Raw genomic sequence first — 20,310 nt, 5'->3', positions numbered from 1 at the left:
AACCTGACTAGTATCCATGAGGATGCAAGTTCGATCCCTGGCCTTACTCAGTGGGTTAAGGATCTGGCATTGCTGTGGGCTGTGGTGTAGGTTGCAGATGCAGCTTGGATCTGGCATTGCTGTGCCTGTAGTATAGGCAGGCGGCTGCAGCTCTGATTCAACTTCTAGCCTGGGAACTTTCATATGCCCCAGATGCGGCCATAAAAAGACAAAAAAAAAAAAAAAAGAGTGCATATGTGCCCTGGGATGAGGGGATTAGGGGTTAATAAGAACCAGGAATAAACCCTCCATACTCTGGAAGAAGAAAGACCACAAATCAATGACCTAAACTTCCACCTGAAGAAACCAGGAAAAAAAAAAAAAAAAAAAGAGTGAACTAAACATAAAGCAAGCAGAAAGAAGGAAGTAATAGAGACTGGAGCAGAAATAAATGAAGCAGACGTCAGAAAAACGATAGAGAAAATCAACAAAACCAGAAAATGCTTCTTTGCAGACAAACCTTTAACTAGACTGACCAAGAAACAGAGAGAAGGCTCGAATGATTAAAATCAGGAAGGCAAAGGAGGACAATCTTAGAAAAACAAAAAAGATTATAAGGGAATCTATGAATGATTATGCACCAAAACATTAGATAACTTAAATAAAATGGACAAATTCCTAGAAAGATGCAAACTATCAAAACTGACTCAAGAAGAAGTAGAGAACAGGAATACGGCTATACAGGTAAAGCAATTGAATTACTTATTTTAAAACTTCTTACAAAGAAAAGCCTAGGACGAGATGGTTTCACCACCAAATTCCACCAAATGTTTAAAGAAGAATTAACACCAGTCCTTCACCAACTCTTCCCAAAAAGAAAAGAGAACGCCTCCCAACTCCTCCTGTGTTTGAGGTGAGGCCCTTTGAGGACATGATCATGACCTCAACACTAGACAAAGACAGCACAAGAAAACTATAGATCAATACCCCTCACAATGTATGAGCAAAAATCCTCAACGAAATAGTAGCAAACTGAAGCTGGCAGCACCAGATCAAAAGGATTATGCAGCAGCCTCACCCTGATCAGAGAGCCCAGCCCAGGTCAGCTGCAGAAGAAGCAGCGGCAAAGCAAGCACACTGACCGAAGGGGCATCTGTGTTTCTGGCTGGGGCCCAAACAGACAGAGAGCAAAGCAAGCAAAGCTGTCAAGCTGGTGGCTTCTTAGGCAGTGGCTGCCCAAGCTCAGAAAACGTCTTCTTTTTGAGCATTTTGCCTCAAGTCAACTGTCATACAGGAGGCTTCCTCTCTTGTGCTTGGGTTGGCGGTGGGTGGGGTGGGGGAGTTCCACCTGCGCTAGTCCCCTGTCTGTAGCGTCTGTTTCAGGGGGTGAGCTTGTCGTCTACTGAGGGAGCGGGGCAAGTGAGAACTGCCGTTTGTCCATCTTGCAATCTGCTTGGCTATAAAATGGCAGAGAAGTAGAAAATCAATATACAAATCCCCAGGGTAACAAAGTAAACGGACTATTGATTACTCAGCTTCCCAACTACCATGCCTTAAGATCTTTCTCCATAAAGGAAAGTGGCTTTTAAGAGTACAATGACCATGTGTCTGCCTTCGATGCATCTGTCCTACACATGCATGCACACATGTGCACACACACACACACACACACACACACACACACACACACACAGCTTTGTGCTGTTGGAGAATGAGATTTATTTTTGCTAAAATAACTTGCCCCTGCTGCTTAGAAATAAGAGAAAGAGAAGCAATGCTTTCTTTGAGGAGTCTCTTGTACTCTTACTTAAACAGAGTCTTTGCTTTAAACTGTTTTTTCAGCCACCCACCACCCTTTGCACCATCATTAAAGCCTTTTTCGGTCCAAGGAGTGCTTACAAAGAGTGGTTTCTTAATGTCTGCACTTGTTTCCTCAGCGCCAGGTCACCATCCCTGGTTTTAGCTAAACATGCCCCAGTATTTCTCCCCACTCAGTGGCCTCCTGAGGGCCCCCGTCCTCCCTGTGGGGCAGCCTCCTCATTAGTATTCTCCTTCCCAGACAGAGCATCCACACACGGGCTTTCAGCCTCCCTGTGAAGACCGGCAAGCTATCAATGAGCCCAGAGTGCCAGTTCATGTGGGTGCTGCCTGATTCTAGGGAAGTCCTTGGCACAGGCAAAATGTCCCCTTGTCAACGTAAAAGTGCGCCTGGGACCAGGCCACCCAGAGCTGCCCCCAGGACTCTGGCCACTGCTGGGCACGCTCTTCCCTAGAACGGGCTGCAGGGATGGTGGCAACCCAGGTCCTGCTTTCTGGGGGAATCAGGACTCCAGAGGCACAGGGAGTGGAGAAGCAGCAGCCCTGGACTAAGAGTCAGGGCCCTAAATGGTGGGCTTGGCTCTGCTCTGAGATCCCCCCCAGGACTCCAGATGGCCCATCTATAAAATTCGGGCAACTGCCCACCTGCAAAGGGAAACGTGGATGAGAGGAAGGTGAAGACCGCAAGGCAAGGGAAGTGAATCCCACTGGCTGGTGGCCTCACCTGTCCAAACACGTACAGCAGCCCGATGGTGCCTCCCGTCTGGCCGCCAAGGACTGAGGCGATCATGGAGTAGACGCCGCCGCTGCCCACGCCACAGTGCTCCCCAACCCCGATGCCAGACAGCACAGTGACCAGGGCCACCAGGGCAACGAAGGACACCAGAAACATGCCCATGAGCATGCCTGTGTTTCCCTGCAGCGGAACAGCAAGGAGCCAGGTCAAGGTTAGGGCACGGAGGGAGCACTGACCACCTTCCCCACACCCCTGGGGCTGGACCCACAGGAAAAGGACAAAGGCCGTGCCCGCAGGAGTAAGACCTGGAAGCAATTCCAAATGAACGCGAGGTCCCTGCAGCAAATTCTTCCAGACTCCCCGGCACTGACAATGTAAAGTCAAAGCTACCTCACACCCTCAGGAGGCCCCTCCTGGCAAGGCCCCTCCTGGCAAGGCCCCTCCTGGCAAGGCCCCTTGCCCCCACCCCAGTCCCCCTCCTCCCTCTGCCGACAACTGCCCCCTCTACCCCCACGACCACAGACACACTCTGTGCTGCAGCGTGAAGTCCTGTGCTCCCTCGCCCGCACCCTCCCACCCACGGGGATCCCCCACCTGGAATCCCTTTCCGCCCCAGCCCTTCCTCACCAGGTTCACTCCAGTGCCTCCTTTAAGACGGGGTTCAGAGTTTCCTCCTCCAGGAAGCTGTCCCCGTAACCCTGCCTGTTCCCACAGTACCCAGGGCTCAGGACTTACCACAGCACCTTATCACACTGAGTTTATTTCCAAGCCCATATTTACCTCTGGACCCTGGGCTCCAGAGACCCAAATTAGGTTTTATTCAATTATTTATTTTGCTGATGTTATATTTTAAATGAACTTATACAATTACTATTTTCTTTCTTTGTTCATGCTTTTAAACTGCCTGTGTGGGATAATTTTTTAAAGTTTTTACCAATCATTAAGTTTTCATACCAAAACTGCCACTTTAATGTTTTTCAAATTATAAGGAGTTCCCATTGTGGCTCAGTGGGTTAAGAACCCATTAGAGTGTCTGGGAGGATGCAGGTTGGATCCCTGACCTCGCTCCGTGGGTTAAGGATCCGGCATTGCCATGAGCTGCCACATAGGTCAAAGACCTGGCTCGGATCCAGCGCTGCTGTGGCTGTGGGGTAGGCTGGCAGCTGTACCTCTGATTCAATCCCTGGCCTGGGAACTTCCATATGCTGCAGGTGTGGCCCTTAAACAAAACAAAGCAAAAACTATAACTTGCTGTGAAATTATTCTTTAGATTTCCTATTTTCTATTTAAAACGATTTGGGCATGACCTCTACTTGTTTTCATTGAATATCATCCCCTAGAAGTCCTACCTTATCTTTGGCATTTCACATTTTCCTTTATTTCCATGTTCAAATATGACCTTTCAGGCAACACTCATGTCAGAACTGAAAAGGAGAGGTCATAGGGCCAAAGGATGTGTTTGTGCTAGGCGGCCTTGAAGATGCTGCCAGTGGCCCCCACCTCCTTGTGTAATTGCCACCCCTTGCGTGAGGGCTGGATGGAGTGACTCACTCTTGATGAGTAGAACCCCACACAAGTGTCAGGGTGAAGACATGAGAACATGGGGGCAGTCACCTTGGGCACTTGCTCCCTTACTCTCTTCTCTCAGGTTGCTGGCCCTGGGGGGAGGCCAGCTGCAGGTGCCCAGGTAACCCCATGAAGAGGCCCACATGATAAGGCCTGACGACAACATCACAAGTGATCTTGGAAGCAGATCCTCTGCCAGTAGGGCCTTTACATGAGATTGCAGTCCTGACTGACAGCTCAGCTGCTACCCTATGAGAAATCCTGAGCCAGAGGCACCCAGCTAAGCTGCACTGGATCCCTGAGCCACAGTAACTACAAGATAATACATATTTGCCGCTTTGAGCTGATAAGTATTGGGGTAAATTGTTATGCAGCAATAAATTCCTAGTGGAATTTGTACTTCACTTTGGGATGGGACTGATACTCCTACATAGCCATTTCTAAAAAAAAAAAAGAAAAAAAAAATCACACCCAGCAGGGTTAAGAGGTGGCCTTAAGATTTAAGAGTCAAAATAAAGAGAGCTTACCCCTCTATCCTTCTACTGCTCCATAAGCATCCCCAGGATGCAGCAGCGCCCAGGTCCAGGCTGTCACTGCCAGGCCTTCCCTGCCACAGTGGTCAGGTGGCTGGATGCCCATCGGATACTGGCTGGAGAGGTGCTGGGTGGTGAGGTGACTCCCAGGAAGGGGAAAAAAATCAGAGGTGGATGCCAGAAGCCTGAGAATGCCTGCCAGGACGAGGCGTCTGAGCTGGAGGCTTTGTGGTTTTTTAAGTAGGGGCTCTGATAAATTAGGGAAGAGTATGAGAGGTAGGAATTCTCAGCATCCACACCAGAGGGCTTGCTAATCCTGCTCTCAGCTTTTCACACATTAATAAAGAAAACTTTCAGACGCATCCTGGCCATGGCTAAGACTGAACCCTGAGCTAAGAGCCTGGGCATGGAGTAGAGCAAGAGCTTTGGGGAGGTCTGCCCTCACTCAGGTCTCCTGAGAGGGCTCAGAACCCTATGCACCCCACTAAGTGAAGCTGAATCGCCTGGAATTTGCATATGTGATGGTTAATGGTGAGTGCCAACTTGGCTAGGTTATGGTGACCAGCTGTTTAGTCAAACACTAGGCTAGAAGTTGCTGTAAAGGTATTTTTAAGGTGTGATTAACATACACAATCAGTTGACTTTAAGTAAATGAGATTACCCTCCGTAGGTGGGTGGTTCTACTGCAATCAGGTGAAGGCCTTAACAGCAAATACTGAGGGTGAGATTTTCCAAAGAAGAAGGAATTTGGTCTCCGGATGGCAACACAGAATGTATGCATTAGTTTCGAGGTTTTGGACTCAAAAACAAAAAAAAACCCTGAAATAGCCATTCTTATCTGCATCTCACTTGTCAGATTTTGGATTTGCCAGCCCCCATAATCACATGAGCCAATATCTAAACTAAAGACACATACCTCTTTCTACTGCCATGAGAATATGACCATCTCTCAGGTATCCACAGGGATTAATTCCAGGACTGGCTGCAGATACCAAAATCCACAGGTGCTCATGTCCCAGAGTCAGCCCTCCCTATCCGTAGTCCCCCATCCAGGGGGTCAACCAATCACAGTATTTACTGAAAACAAATCTGAGGAAGCGGACTGGGCCTTTCAAACCCACGTTGTTCACAGGTCAACTGTATATTGGTCTGGCACAGAGTTCCTGACACTGTTTCATTTCCTAAGTGATAAGAACACTACGAGCATCTCTTGTTCCAATATCTGGTCTCTGACCCCATCCCTGGCACAGGATTCCTAAAACCCTTGCAAATTCCTAAGTGATAAGAGCATGAGGAACATCTTTTGTTCTAACGAGGCGACTGCGAGTGGGCTCCTGAATGGAGGCTGGTCACCAGGAAGACCAAGTCAGGGTGAGAAGCTTGGAATTTTCACCACCCACCCCTTTCACCTCCACTCACTTCTCTAGAGAGGGGGAGGGGAGAGAAATGGAGTCATTAATGATCATGTGTGATGAAATCACGGTAGAAAATCCCAAACGCAGAGTTCCCATCGTGGCTCAGTAGTTAACGAATCCGACTGGGAACCATGAGGTTGCGGGTTCGATCCCTGCCCTTGCTCAGTGGGTTAAGGATCCGGCGTTGCCGTGAGCTGTGGTGTAGGTTGCAGACACAGCTCAGATCCCGCGTTGCTGTGGCTCTGGTGTAGGCCAGCGGCTACAGCTCCAATTGGACCTCTAGCCTGGGAACCTCCACATGCCACGGGAGCGGCCCTAGAAAAGGTAAAAAAAAAAGACAGAAAAAAAAAAAAAGAAAAGAAAAGAAAGAGAAAATCCCAAACATATGGGGTTTGGAAAGCTTCCAGGTGGTGAGCATATCCACATACTGAGGAGGAGGCGGAGGGTGATGCACCCCAGCTCCGCAGGACAGAGGTGCCTGCTCTTGGGTCCCTCGAGGACCTCACCCTATGTATCTCCATCTGTTCATCTATATCTTTATCATATCCTTTCATAAGCTAGCAAACATTAATAAGCTTTCCCCCGAGATCTGTGAGCTGCTCCAGCAAATTCACCAAATCTGAGGAGGGGTCGTGGGAATCCGATTCACAGCCGATTGGTCAGAAGCAGAGGGGACGCTGTGGACTTGTGACTAGCAGCTGAAGTGGGTGGGGGCAGCCTTATGGGACGGAGCCCTTAACTGGTTGGGTCCGATGCTATCTCCAAGTAGACAGAGTCAGAATGGAGTTTAATTGTAGGACATGCAGCCAGTATCACAGAATTGCTGTGTTGGGGAAAACCACACATCTGGTCACCGGAAGTGTCAGAAGTAAAGTGTTCCATGTGAAAAGAAGGAGAAAGACATGGGAAGAGAACTGTAGGTTTTTACAATTCCCACTCCTTCTCCCTCTCCCCCTCTGGGGCAGCCAATGGGGTGGGGGCCAGCCAAGTTGAAGAACACCGAGGAAACTGGAGAGGGTCAGAGACTGGAGGCAAATTTGCCATCGGTCTGCTCTCTGACCCACCTCTAGTCCCACCTGTGACATGCCCTGACTTCTGCGCTCATGTTTCTGTAGTTAAATCCATGGTGAGGCTTCCACGGGAACCTCTGTCTGGGGCCCATTTAAAAAGCAATGCCAGCTACTCCACGTACTCGATCTTGTTCCATGTTTCTGGAACATCAGTGTTTTAGGAATCTGCTGATTACACTGTGGGATACACAAGGGTGACTGGGCTTTGCATGTCACAGGCTCACAGGAGGCTCCAGGGCCACCAGCCCATCACTCACCACCAGCCAGCCGGTCCTCAAGAAAAGGACAACCCCGAAAATGTTGATCATGCAGGATGTGAACACACCATCCCAGGTCCCGAACAGCACTGGCTCCCACACAAACAGCTGGATCTTCCACCAGGGCTGGGGCTGGGCCAGCGCCTCCTGAAAACAGGGCACACAGAAGTCAGCTCAGCAGCAGTGGGGAGGGCCAGCGAGGGAGAAGAATGAGGAGCTGGGAGACCTCGGTTTCCACACACTTCCGTCTCACTGCGGCTGGCAGGCCTGGGGCACACACACTCCTGTGCCCGGAGTCAGCACAGACTAGCTGTTCAGCAAACCCGATTCCCTTTCCTACACTTGGGTGGGGGGACAGCTTTCCCAGCCTCTTCACAGGCAGGCATGGCCATGTGACTAAGTTCCAGCCACTGGGATGTGGGTGAGCATGGGATTCTGACAGCTCAGACTGTGGTCCTGAGCTCTGGGCGGTGCCATCTTCCCTTTCAATCCTCTAGTCCTGGTGGGACACCAGCTTCCAGCAGTTACTAATCTTTAGGTAACCTCACATTCCTTAGCTTTTTGCTCTTCCGGACCTTCTAACACTTCTGTAATAAATTTTGTGTATTGGGAGTTCCTGTTGTGGCTCAGCAGTAAAGAATCTGACCAGTATCCATGAACACAGGTTCAATCCCTGGCCTTGATCAGTGGGTTAAGGATCCAGCATTTCTGTGAGCTGTGGCATAGGTCACAGATGCGGCTCAGATATCGCATTGCTGTGGTGTAGGCCAGCAGCTGCAGCTATGATTCGACCCCTAGCCTGGGAGCTTCCATATGCCACAGGTGCAGCCATAAAAAGCAAATAAATAAATTCTGTGTATTAAATTCCCTGTTTAAAATACTTAGGGCAGCTTCTGTTTTCCTGAATGGGTGGTGCGGTGACCCCTAAGCACCCTTCCATCCCATACCCCAGGATCCCAAGGCATCATTTGGCAGTTGCCTAGAATCAAAGGCTAACAAGTGGTAAAACACATGGGTTCCTCATTTTTTCAATCCAAAAATAACAAAGGCTCTTACAGAACACTCATACAGAAATGCTTTACTAAAAAAGCTAAACCTTGTAAAAATACAAAAATGATTTTAAAACCCATGCTGTGAACTGCATAGATTTGGGACTTAATCTAAATTCAGACATCACTATTCTTCCAGTGGCCTCAAACCACCTCCGCACTGAGGGATGATTCACCCGGGAGGTGGTGGGGGTGGGAAGGCACCCAGCTAAGACCCACTGTGCACTTAAGCCTAATTGGTGCATGTAGGTGACCCCTAACCTCAGTGAGAAGGCAGCAAAGTCAAGAAACAGGGGAAACCGAAGGTCCAGAGTCAGGGGCAGAGTTCCTGAACAGCTGAGAACAATGGATGTGCCCATTTTCTAGGACCAAGCCCAGAGGCCAATTATACTCGGTCAAAACCAAGAGGGAGGATCCCAGCTTCTCCCCTGTGTCACCCACCCACAGATGAAGAAAGGGCCTCATCAAATTATCAGGGACATCAATGAAGCCACACCAGACAGATGGGTTGGGGGACTCCCTGTCAATTCTTGATGCCAGCTGGAACACCTTTCATGTGTGTATTTCTGTTCATCTGTCTTTCACAAACCACCAAAGGGGAGTCTCCTGAAAGTCAAAAAATGTAAGAACAGTAATTGCGGCTCAGGACAAAGACCGTGCCAACCTATGTTTGTCCTTGAACAAGTGGTACCAAGGGACCTCATGGTAAGATTGTTTTCCAGGATCCTAATCTCAAAACTCAAGACCTGGCCCAATTTCCTGTCCCTGCTTGTGTTCACTTCCTACCATGGCTTGTTTCAGGCCTATTATTTATTAGAAACAGTCATAACAACAACTGTCAGCAACAAAGAGTAATAATTGAGAGAGTGCTTTGAACTTCCACATCACTCCCCTCTTCTGGTGCTCATATCACTGCAGGAGGCAGGCAGGGAGTGGGTCCCCTGTTTACAGCTCAAGGAAAGAGAGCCAGGGGCTGGGGGAAGAGACAGGACTGCCCCAGGGCCACAGGTGGGGCTTGAATTCCCCAGTCCAGACCGTAAAACCTGCACCACAGGTTCCTCGTCCCTTTCTCTCCTAGACCTCTCTCTTCCAGGGTCAGTTTCTAACATCCTAGACTTCGCTTAATTGTGAGTACATCCACTTTACCCTTGAAACTTCTGTTGTGGTTTTAGAAACTTGATTTCTCTTTCATCCCAGCCTTCATATTTCCACTGTAAAAGCTGTTTTATTTATTTATTTATTTACCCAATGGAGTTTGAAAAGCCTTTCGCTCCCTGGATCTCATTGAACTAAATCAGCCTTAAAGGTGCGTTGCAGGTTAATGAGGCAGAAATTTTGGGAGACTCTTCACCCTGAGAATGAAGGTGTAAGTGAAAGTATACGTGTTTGAAATGGGTTTGGTGACTGAGTCATGACAGCTTATTTTGGGATGTTTAGAGGAGTGTGCCCACCTTCTCTTGCCAAGTGCCAAAAGAACACAACTACGTCTTCCCAGGTCCTAATCCTCCAACACTGGCAGGAAGAGCCTAAGTCTGACCCAAGATTGAGGTCCTAATGTTTTTAGAGAGAAAGAGACATAAAGCCAGTGAGAGAGAGAAAAGGAAGAAGAAACAAAAGCACCCAAGAAAGGAAATGCAGACAAGACAGAGGACCCCAGTATAATGCCAGGTGGGTTCTATGGAGACCCCAAGGGACAATTCCTAAGCTCCCTTCACAGACATGCCACCTCCAGGCATTGACACAGAAGCACCAGCCTGGGGTCCTGTGCTCATCACCTCTCCCTCATCCACCCCCACCTACAGGACATCCTCAGGCTTCTACACTGCCCCACAAGTGGCCTTTTGGGAAATACTGACCAGACAGCTCAAGCCAGTCGCCTAGCATAGTAACTATGTGGCGCAGGGCTGGTAGAATCTGACACCAATTCCATTGTGGAGGAGGGGGGTTGTCCTCGACCCGGCGATTCCCGACACCAGCTAGTGTCTTACAATTCAACTCCATTCCAACATCATCTACCCAGAGATGGAGTCAGATCCCACAGTCAAGGCCCCAGCCCTACCAGACAGCCCCATAGATGCCAATCCCAGGGCCAGGCTGTCACCTGTGCCCCTGACCCACAGGCCATTGATTGCAAATTCCCACCACCTCCATCTTGGGTGCAATTCATTTGCTAGAGCGGCTCACAGAACTCAGAGAAATATTTTACTTACTAGGTGACCAGCTTATTATAAAAGGATATACCTCAGAAACCACTAGATGAAAGAGGTGCACCGGGCATGGCTGGGGAAAGGGCCGGGAGCTTCCATGCCCTCTAGCAACAGAGTGCTCTCCCCCCATCTCCACGTGGTCACCAACCCAGAAGCTCTCTTTTAGGTTTTTATGGCAGCTCCATTACATAAGCATGATTGGTTAAATCGCTGGCCATCAGTGATTGATGCCACCTCTAACCCCTTTCTCCTTCCCTAAAAGTTCCAACCCTCTAATCACATGGCTGGTTCCCCAACAACCAGCCTCCTCCTCGGGTGATTCTAAACATCACCTCATTAATATCAACCCAGTTGTGGCTGAAAGGTGTTTGTTATGAATGTCAAGACACCTTATTGGAGTTCCCGTCGTGGCTCAGAGGTTAACAAACCCGACTAGAATCCATGAGGATACAGGTTTGATCCCTGGCCTCGTTCTGTGGGTTAAGAATCTGGCATTGCCGTAGGCTGTGGTGTAGGTCGCAGACGCAGCTCGGATCCTGCGTTGCTGTGGCTCTGGTGTAGGCTGGCAGCTACAGCTCCGATTAGACCCCTAGCCTGGGAACCTCCATAAACCGGGGGTGTGGGCCTAGAAAGACAAAACAAACAAACAAACAAACAAAAACAAAGACACCTTATCACTCTGATCGCTTAGGACAGTCCAAGGGTTTTGGGAGCTCTGTGCCAGGAAAGTGAATGAAAGCCAAATATATATTTATTATAAATCACAGTCTAACAACTGACTCCTCCCCAGCCCTGTTCTCTGTCCTGCCAGCTGTCTCCGCTTCCCTTCAGCACCCGCTCAGAGAGGCTGCGGGCAGAGTCACAGTTCTGCAGCGTAAGCAGACACCCAATAGGACAGAGTATCAGCTCCTCCCGACTCGGGGACCTCACACCTAAGCCCCTCCTTTAGGGAGGGTAAGGAACCCCACCTGGTCTCAGATACAGCCTCCCACCAAGGCCATGCCTCACACTCTCCCTCTGGGCCTCTCCCTCATCATTTCTGTTGCCTGGGGAGGGGGGGGTGGCATAGCTGGGGTGACCAGCGGGGGGCAGTTGGGCCAGTTCAGGGCTCTCTCGTGACAAGTCCCAACTACTGATGACTCTTTTAGAACCTCATTGTCTTTGGATTTGGGCCCCAGTCATCAATTCCAAAATATCAAGAGTCCCATTCAACACTCCATGACACAGACGTAGCAGGCTGCAGGGAAAGGGAGGCAGCAGTAGGATGTGTGCTGTGCCCGATATGGAGTCTGGTGGGACGCAGAGGTCGTGACTAAGAAAGGAAAGAAAGAAAAGTGAGGCGTGAAGCAGTCCCTCGGGAAGGGCACTGCTTTCTATCCTCAAGGGGCAGGTTCCTCTCTCCTGAGGACCCTCAGCTTGGCAGCAACAACTTGACAGGTTCCCGGGCACAGCGACTTGAAGCCTGGCCCCCGGGTGATCGCACTGGAGTCTGCTCATTGCTGGAGCTTTCCTTCCCCACCTCCCAGAACAAGGAGCCAGCCCCCAGTCCCTCCGAGCCCAGGGCTGTGCCCCACAGCGAGGTGTGTTCGTTCAGAGGCAGAAGACTTTCTCCGGTGAGTAGAGAACCCTCACGCTTGGGCAGGGCATCTAGAAAGACAGGGGAATTGCACCTGAACTGTGTCCGGAGTGGGAATCACCTGGATTCCCGCTCACACAGCGAGCTGAGCTGAGCAGTAAGACTGAGAAAAGCTGAGCCACAGGCACTGACAGGAGCTCCCCCGCAGGAGCCTTTGGCCTGAAAGAGCCGCCTCCTACCAGGCCTTAGCGAGCACATCTGAAAAGTGAGATGACACTTTTTCTGTCCCCGAGCAGCTGGAAGAAAAGGGACCAGGTGAGAAACCACTCCTGCCCACTCGGGTCAGGAGTGGGTCAAAGCAAGACGCGGCCTGCCTCTCCCTCCCAGACAAAGGGGGGCTCTGCCCGGAGTCGACACACATGTGCCAGCACCTTGCTTCCTGAAAGCTAATTATCTAATGACTAATCACACCTCAGAGAAGATCCCAAGCTGCGAGCCAAGGGGGCAGAGTGGCCCTACATTCCCTTCGTCTGGCTCTGGACAGGCACCACAAGCAGGGGGGCCAGTAGGGCTCTGGGGGCCAGCAGCCACCTACCTGTGATACCTGAGTCCAATGCAAATACTACATATCAGCCTCAGCGAGGCGGCACAGGAGACAGTAATTGTGCAAATTTGTGTGTGTGTGTGTGTGTAAGCATGAAGCATATTAGGCAGTTTTAAATGTGCAGGGGGCGGGGTGAACTTCTTCAAGAAGGTTGGGTGGAAAGTAAAGAGGTCTTATTACCTGTGCCTTTTCTATTTGCCTGGCTCACTCATCCTCATGTTCCAGGTGAATCTTGGCCTACAGCATAGCCCTGAAAGCTGCCTTTCCAACCCCTGCCTGGTGCCCAGCATTGAGGCACCCAGCCCCTTCTGCTGTCCCAGGAATGGGCATCCATTGTGGGCTCTGCCACCTTGAGTGATGCTGGCAATAGAAACCACTTTATAGCAGAAGAAGCAAAAACCCGTGTGGACTGGTCAAAGTCTGATTTCCTGGATTCAAATCTGGGCAGCACCCTTCGTCAATATTGATTTAATCATTCCAGGAAATGTGAGATCTTTGTGACTGTGTGGATCTCTTCTGCACAGAACCAGTCCGAAAGGCAGTGTCTCCCTAACAATAGTTCCTTGGCCTGTGGTTTCTCCATCCTGGGCCGCCTCGTCCTGGACCAGTGCTGGAAATCTCCTAAGGCACATCCTGGTCTCTCAGCCACACAGACCCAGCAGCGGCAAGACCCTCAGCTGCCGTGAAAACGTTGATGCTGATGGGAATCCCTGATGGAGTTCTGCCTGCCAGAACCACACGGCAACTCATCCCCACAAAGTAGCCACTTCTGGGCTCAGAATGCAGAGCCCAAAGACACAGTGCTCTGGACACCTGACACCACCCCACAGATCACAAACTCCCACAGCAGCAATGCCATGGCCACCTAAACAAGAGCTTTCTCTTCCCTTTCTGCTTCCTTGGCAAAGCAACAGAGCCTCTCCTGCAGGACTTGGGCTGCCATTAGAAAGTATACCTGGGGGAGTTCCCGTCGTGGCTCAACAGAAACGAATCTGACTAGTATCCATGAGGACGTGAGTTTGATCCCTGGCCTCGCTCAGTGGGTTAAGGATCTGGCATTGCTGTGAGCTGTGGTGTAGGTCACAGATGCAACTTGGATCTGCTGTTACTGTGGCTGTGATGTAGGCTGGCAGCTACAGCTCGATTTGACACCTAGTCTGGGAACTTCCATATGCCACGGTGTGGCCCTAAAAAGACCAAAAAAAAAAAAAAGAAAGAAAAAGAAAAGAAAGAAAGAAAGACTATCTTAACAACCAGGAAGGGAAACGCAAACCCTAATGCCTTCCCCTAGTAACAGGCAAACCAGCTAACAACCACCAGCAAAAAGATTTATTCATCTGGGTCTTCAGTGGATCAAACAATATACCTGTGTAAGAATTCTAATGTACTGAGTACTTTTGACTTTTGGAATCACATTAATGTTTTACATACTCAAACTCAAACAAAATCAAATCTAATCAACAGGATGACAAAGAAAATTTTAAATCTACAAAGAGAAACAAATTAACCTAACTGTATTTCTAACAAGTAACATGACAACAATGAAAGTGGGAAAAAATGAGAATAACTTTTTTAATTTTTTTTTCTTTTTAGAGCTGCATCTGCTGCATATAGAGGTTCCTAGGATATGGGTCAAATCAGAGCTACAGCTGCCAGCCTACCCCACAGCCACAGCATGCAGGATCTGGGCTTTGTCTGTGTCCTACACCACAGCTCATGACAATGTCAGATCTTTAACCCACTGAGCAAGGCCAGGGCTTGAACCCATGTCCCTCCTGGCTACTAGTCCGGTTCGTTACCACTGAGCCACAACAGGAACTCCCAGAATACCTTTTGAACAAAACACTTTGACCATGTGCTCTCAGTCTAAAAATAAATAACTACAAACTAATCTAAATTCTAGATAGAAAGTTTGTTTTTCTGCAGGGGAAGGAACTAGCACTTCTGAATCTATTTTACATGAATTAGCAAATCAGTAAATATAGTGAATGGGAACCAAGTTTCTTACTGTTGGAGAAGGCAGTTACAACTAAGGAAAGAGAATAGAAGAATGAACCCTAGGGTGATAAAATTAGAGGTATCAGTTTGAATTTATAGTTTTTATTATATAGAGAAAGATTCAGAGCTAGGTAAATATATACATTCCTTCTCTGTGTCCACTAAAAGGGTTTATGAGTCAGGGTACCCCAGTAGCAATGAACATACCTGGCACTCAGATGTTGGTCCCTAAATACCATTTCTGACTTTAAGGAGCCAGAGCGCTTTGGAGAAATGGCTGATTCAGGTCTGGGACAGAAAAAGTACAAAATGAGCCAAGAACACTTTGTGCCAAAAAGTAAGTAAGTGCTCCCCAAAATGATGAAGATGTATTATAAGGACATAGAAGCCAACTTGAAGGGGCACCCCCTGGCCAAATCTGTAACAATCTGAGCATCAAAGTCAGTAATAATAGCAATAGAATGCTCATGGAAAAAAATAAGAATCTGAGTCCATACAGACATAAGCAAATGAACAAATTTAAATAAGAGGAAGGAAGAAAAATCCTTCTTTATAGAAGACCAACTAAAACATGTAGACGGAGCGATGGTGTCAGAAAAAAAATCACCATTTTGGAGTTCCCATCGTGGTTCAGTGGTTAACCAATCTGACTAGGAACCATGAGGTTGCGGGTTTGATCCCTGGCCTCGCTCAGTGGATTAAGGATCCGGCATTGCCATGAGCTGTGGTGTAGGTTGCAGATGCAGTTTGGATCTGGCATTGCTGTGGCTGTGGTGTAGGCTGGCGGCTACAGCTCCGATTCGACCCCTAGCCTGGGAACCTCCATATGCCCCGGATGGGGCCCTAGGAAAAGACAAAAAAATAAAAAAGAAAAGAAAAATCACCATTTGAGCAACCATCACAGAAGTAACTGCTTTTGCCAAGAATCATCAATGGAGCCAAAAGCTCATGGGTAAAAGACCGATGAGGATCAGCATATTTCCAGAGTCTCAAAGTATCCCCAACAAATTATTTATTAAATATGAAGTGAAAATTAGTAAACTTTAGAGTGGATTAACCTAGTGGACACCACCTTAAATAAGTAACACCAAAGTTAACATTACCAGTGATGAGACAAGCGGAAACCCTGTACCTCCTGATATCGTGTCTGGAAAGAAACACAATATCACTCTAAGGGTTTCTGCCAAAACTGCAAAACCTGAATCTAATCATAAGGGATCATGTCCCAAACTGAGGAACATTCTACAAAATAACTGGCCTATGTTTTTGCAAAAAAATGTCAAGGTCATGAAAGATAAAAAAAGGCTAAGGAACTGTTCCAGATTAAAGGAGACCAAAGAGGCGTGATGACTAAATACACTGAGTGACCCTGGATTCGATCCTGGGCCAGGGAAAAAGCTATAGGATATTAGCAGGATAAATGGCAAAAGTGGAATGTAAAACTGTAGATTAGATAATAGGGTCTATCAGTTAAACGTCTTGATCTTCATAAATGTACTGTGGTTGGGTAAAAGCAAAGTCCTGTTCTTAGGAAAGAGACACTGAAATATTTATGGATAAGGGGACATGATGTCTACAAACTACTTTCCAATGATTTGGGAAAGTATATACATTGTAGAATATAATATGTATTATGTATATGGAATAGAAATGTGTGTAGGTATATGTATATATATATTTAGAGAGAGAGAGCACACACAAAAATAACAAAGCAGGAGTTCCTGTCATGGCACAGTGGAGGCGGATCCGACTAGGAACCATGAGGTTGAGGGTTCGATCCCTGGCCTTGTTCAGTGGGGTGAGGATCTGGCGTTGCCATGAGCTGTGGTGTGGGTCATGGACGCGGCTCGGATCTGGTGTTGCTGTGGCTGTGATATAGGCCGGCAGCTGTACCTTCAATTGGACCCCTGGCCTGGGAACTTCCATGTGCCTCAAGTGTGGCCCTGGGGGGTAAAAAAATAAAAAAATAAATAAAAATAACAACGCAAAAGAACAAAATGTTAAAAACCAATAAATCTGAATCAAGAGTGTGTGAGGTTCTCCAGATTTGTGGTTGCCAAGGGGGGTGAAGAAGGGAAGGAGTGGGAGTTCGGGATTAGCAGAGGCAAACTATTACAAACAGGATGGATAACCAACAAGGTCCTACCGCACAGCACAGAGAACTCTATTCAGTCTCATGTAATAAACCATAATGGAAACGAACATGAAAAAGAACACGTGTGTGTGTATGTATAACAGAATGACTATGCTGTACACCAGAAATTAACACAACATTGTAAATCAACTATACTTCAACTAAATAATGTTTTTTAAAGAGTGTATGGGGTTCTTTGTACTACAGCAAGTTTCTATGAGTGTGAAATGTTGTCAAAATTTCAAAACTAAATAAGTAATGGCTTCAATAAAAGCAATTTTTTTGGCCATACCCACAGCATGGGGAAGTTCCTGGCCCAAGCCACTTTAATGACAACACCAAATCCTTAGCCTACTGCGCTGCAAGGGAACTCCAGTTTTTATTTTTTAAAAGGCAAATTCCCACTGTGGCTCAGCAATAATGAAGCTGACTAGTATCCATGAGCATGCGGGTTTGATCCCTGGCTTTGCTCAGCGGGTTAAAGATCCAGCGTTGCCATGTGCTGTGGTGTAGGTCACAGATGCAGCTCGGATCCTGCATTGTTATGGCTGTGGTGTAGGCCAGCAGATCCGATTCGACCCCTAGCCTGGGAACTTCCATATGCCATGGGTGTAGCCCTAAAATGCAAAAGAAAAAAGAAGTCCAGACAAATAAAAAACAGTTTGTTCACTCTTATACCCCTAGTGCCCAACATGAACAGAAACTTCCTAAATGTGTTAGTTGAGTCAATAAATGAATGAAGAAAATGTGCTTTAGAAACTGACATAAGACAGGAAAATGCACTTTCCTACCTTCCAAATAACCGTGACCATGACAGAAAGGATGTGCTGGGGTTTGTTTGCTGGTTGGTCTTTTTAGGGCTGCACCCTCAGCATATGGAGCTTCCCAGGCTAGGGGCTGAAGTGGAGTCGTCGCCAGTGGCCTACACTACAGCCACAGCAACACAGAATTGTTTAATGCACTGAGCGAGGCCAGGGATCAAACCCGCATCCTCATGGACACTAGTCGGGTTCTTAACCAGTTGAGCCACGAGGGAACTCTGGTTTTTGTTTATTTTTTTAAGCATGACATTATAGATATAACTAGAAAGGGAAAATAACAAGGGCTACCATCAGGGAAGGACCTGAGAAGTTCCAGGTTCAGAGCCTGTGAATGCTGGGAGCGGACAGAGGCTGCCTCAATCACTGGCCCTAACGTTATCTTGGAGGCTTTATCATGTAAACGGAAGTAACACATATGGCACATCTAGCAGAAAAGCCTGGAGGGCTGGGTTGGTAAAGAGGCCTTTGTGATTGCCAAGTTCCTACATTTTACATTGAGGTATACAATATGAACTCTAAATAAACTGTGAAAATTTTTAAATGTATATTTAATACCTAGAGCAGCCATTCTCAAACTTTTTGATATCCAGGCCTCTTTAGATTTTTAAAAATTACTGAGGACCCTAAAGAGCTTTTGTTTATATGCGTTATAACTATCAATATTTAGCATATTAGAAGTTTAAAGGGAGATATTTCAAAATATTTATTAATCTTTTTTTTTTTTTTTTTTCTTTTTACAGCTGTCCCTGTGGCATATGGAAGTTCCCAGGCCAGGGGAGGTGCAGCTGTGGCCTACACCACAGCCACAGCAACACCGGATCTGAGCCGCATCTGTGACCTATGCCACAGCTTGTAGCAATGCCAGATCCTTAACCCCCTGCGCAAGGCCAGGGATAGGCCCCACATCCTCACAGAAACAATGTCGGGTCCTTAACTCGCTGAGCCACAACAGGAACTCCTTATTAATCATTTAAACATAACAATAATAAGCCCATTACCTGTTAAAATGAGTCACATAGTTGCATGAAAAATAACTACTTTCCCAAACAAAAACATTTAGTGAAAAGAAAGGCCTTATAATACATTTTGCAAACCATTTTAGTGCCTGGCTTGAGAGAAGACAGCTGGGTTCTCATACCTACTTCTGCATCCAATCTGGTGTAAAATGTTGGTTGTGACATAAACGAAAACAGTTTGGCCTCCCCTATTTCTATGATTACGAAGAGCAATTTACTGCCACTGAAACATATATGAAAAAAATTTCTGTCACCCAAAGATAAGAGAATCACACTCCCCCAAAAAGGTGACATGGTGTATAAGAAACAGCAGCAACTGCACATGAACCAGAAGAACTAAAGGAAACTTGGGGGGGAAATAATGATAATAAGACCATATTGCTCAGAAGCAGCACAGCTTTAATGACATAGGTTTGTGTTTTCTCCTCCATGAGTCTACTAACATCACTTGGTTATTCAGTCAAACACATCCTCTATATCTTACTATTGTAAATGCTTTTACAGATTTATAAATTTTATAACCCACTCTAAGAAGCATGTTGATGTTCGTTACGACAGAAAAATATATACATTTTATAAACCTTGACAATGTAAAAAATAATAATCCAACTGACAAACAATTAGAAATAGGATGAGAGAAATGGAAGAAAGAGTAAATGTGCCAATATCCCCTTTTCTCCTTTCAGGAAGCAACAAGTAAACTGGTAATAAATTGATAACTTTGTCAAGAAGTCGAGGAATAAATAAATTATTTAAAGCTATAATGATAACCACTAGAGAAAACAAAAACCAGAAGCTATTAGTGACTGTCTCTGGGGAAATGTGGTAAAGAAAGAAAGAAAGCTTTTAATTTTATATTATTTTCTTCCTTAAAAAAAAAATTTAATGCGTGCATATGGTTCTTCTACAATAAAAATACTAACATTTTTTATCTGAAGAAAAATTTATCACATTATTAGAAATATTTGAAAAATGAAATGCTGACCTCAAGTTAACAATTTATTAACTCGACTTCATATAATGCAGTGACTGGATTCACTAAAAGATGCCTGTGATTTGAGCTACACTTTAAATGTATTGGTTGAGCAGGCTACTTAAACCTTTGGTAAAATTAATGACTCTCTGTAAAATCTGTGTATCTTTTTTTAGTTAGAATTTGCTTTTGCTAGGTGGGTTGGGTTTCTTTTCTTTTCTTTCTCTTTCTCTTTTTTTTGCTGTGCTGTGACATATGGCGTTCCTGGGGCAGGGATCAGATCCGAGCAGCAGTTGCAACCCAAGCTGCAGCTGCAGCAATGCTGGATCCTTAAGCCACTGTGCCAGGCCAGGGATCGAACCTCCGTCCTAGGACTTCCAAGGATCCCTTTGTGCCATGGCAGGAACTCCAATGGGGTGTTTTGTTTTTTTTTTAAACTGGTAATTGCCTAAAATAAAAAGGGAACATTACTTAAAATGAGTCACAGATCTCTAAGTTTTATGAACACTGAGATTCACTTTAGAGCAAATTTATCACCTGGAATGGACATAACTATTT

At 46.8% G+C, this 20,310-nt stretch overlaps 1 protein-coding gene across 13 annotated transcripts in view; it reads right to left on the bottom strand.

Moving 5' to 3' along the window:
- Window positions 1–20,310, bottom strand: part of SLC12A8 (solute carrier family 12 member 8) — a 143,097-nt gene that overhangs the window by 115,701 nt on the left and 7,086 nt on the right. For 8 of the 13 annotated variants that reach the window (XM_021070217.2, XM_084990910.1, XM_084990906.1 and 5 more), the window contains exons 3-4: window positions 7,375–7,521; window positions 2,522–2,713 (exon numbers count right to left, since the gene is read on the bottom strand). The exons of 3 other annotated variants lie outside the window; for them this stretch is intronic. In XM_021070217.2, coding sequence (XP_020925876.1) covers window positions 2,522–2,713; window positions 7,375–7,521 — 339 coding nt within the window. The remainder of the gene's footprint in view (window positions 1–2,521; window positions 2,714–7,374; window positions 7,522–20,310) is intronic. 2 more of the 13 variants (XM_084990914.1, XM_084990917.1) reach the window with 1 other exon arrangement.

This window comes from Sus scrofa, chromosome 13 (assembly GCF_054392235.1).
Source record: "Sus scrofa isolate SSC_HxYL_T2T_F1_AM1 chromosome 13, Sscrofa_HxYL_maternal_Yorkshire_Landrace_v2.0, whole genome shotgun sequence".
In the NCBI taxonomy this organism is placed as follows: Eukaryota; Metazoa; Chordata; class Mammalia; order Artiodactyla; family Suidae; genus Sus; species Sus scrofa.
The sequence above is the reverse complement of the archived record's forward strand: the minus strand, read 5'-3'. Positions and strand labels throughout refer to the sequence as shown.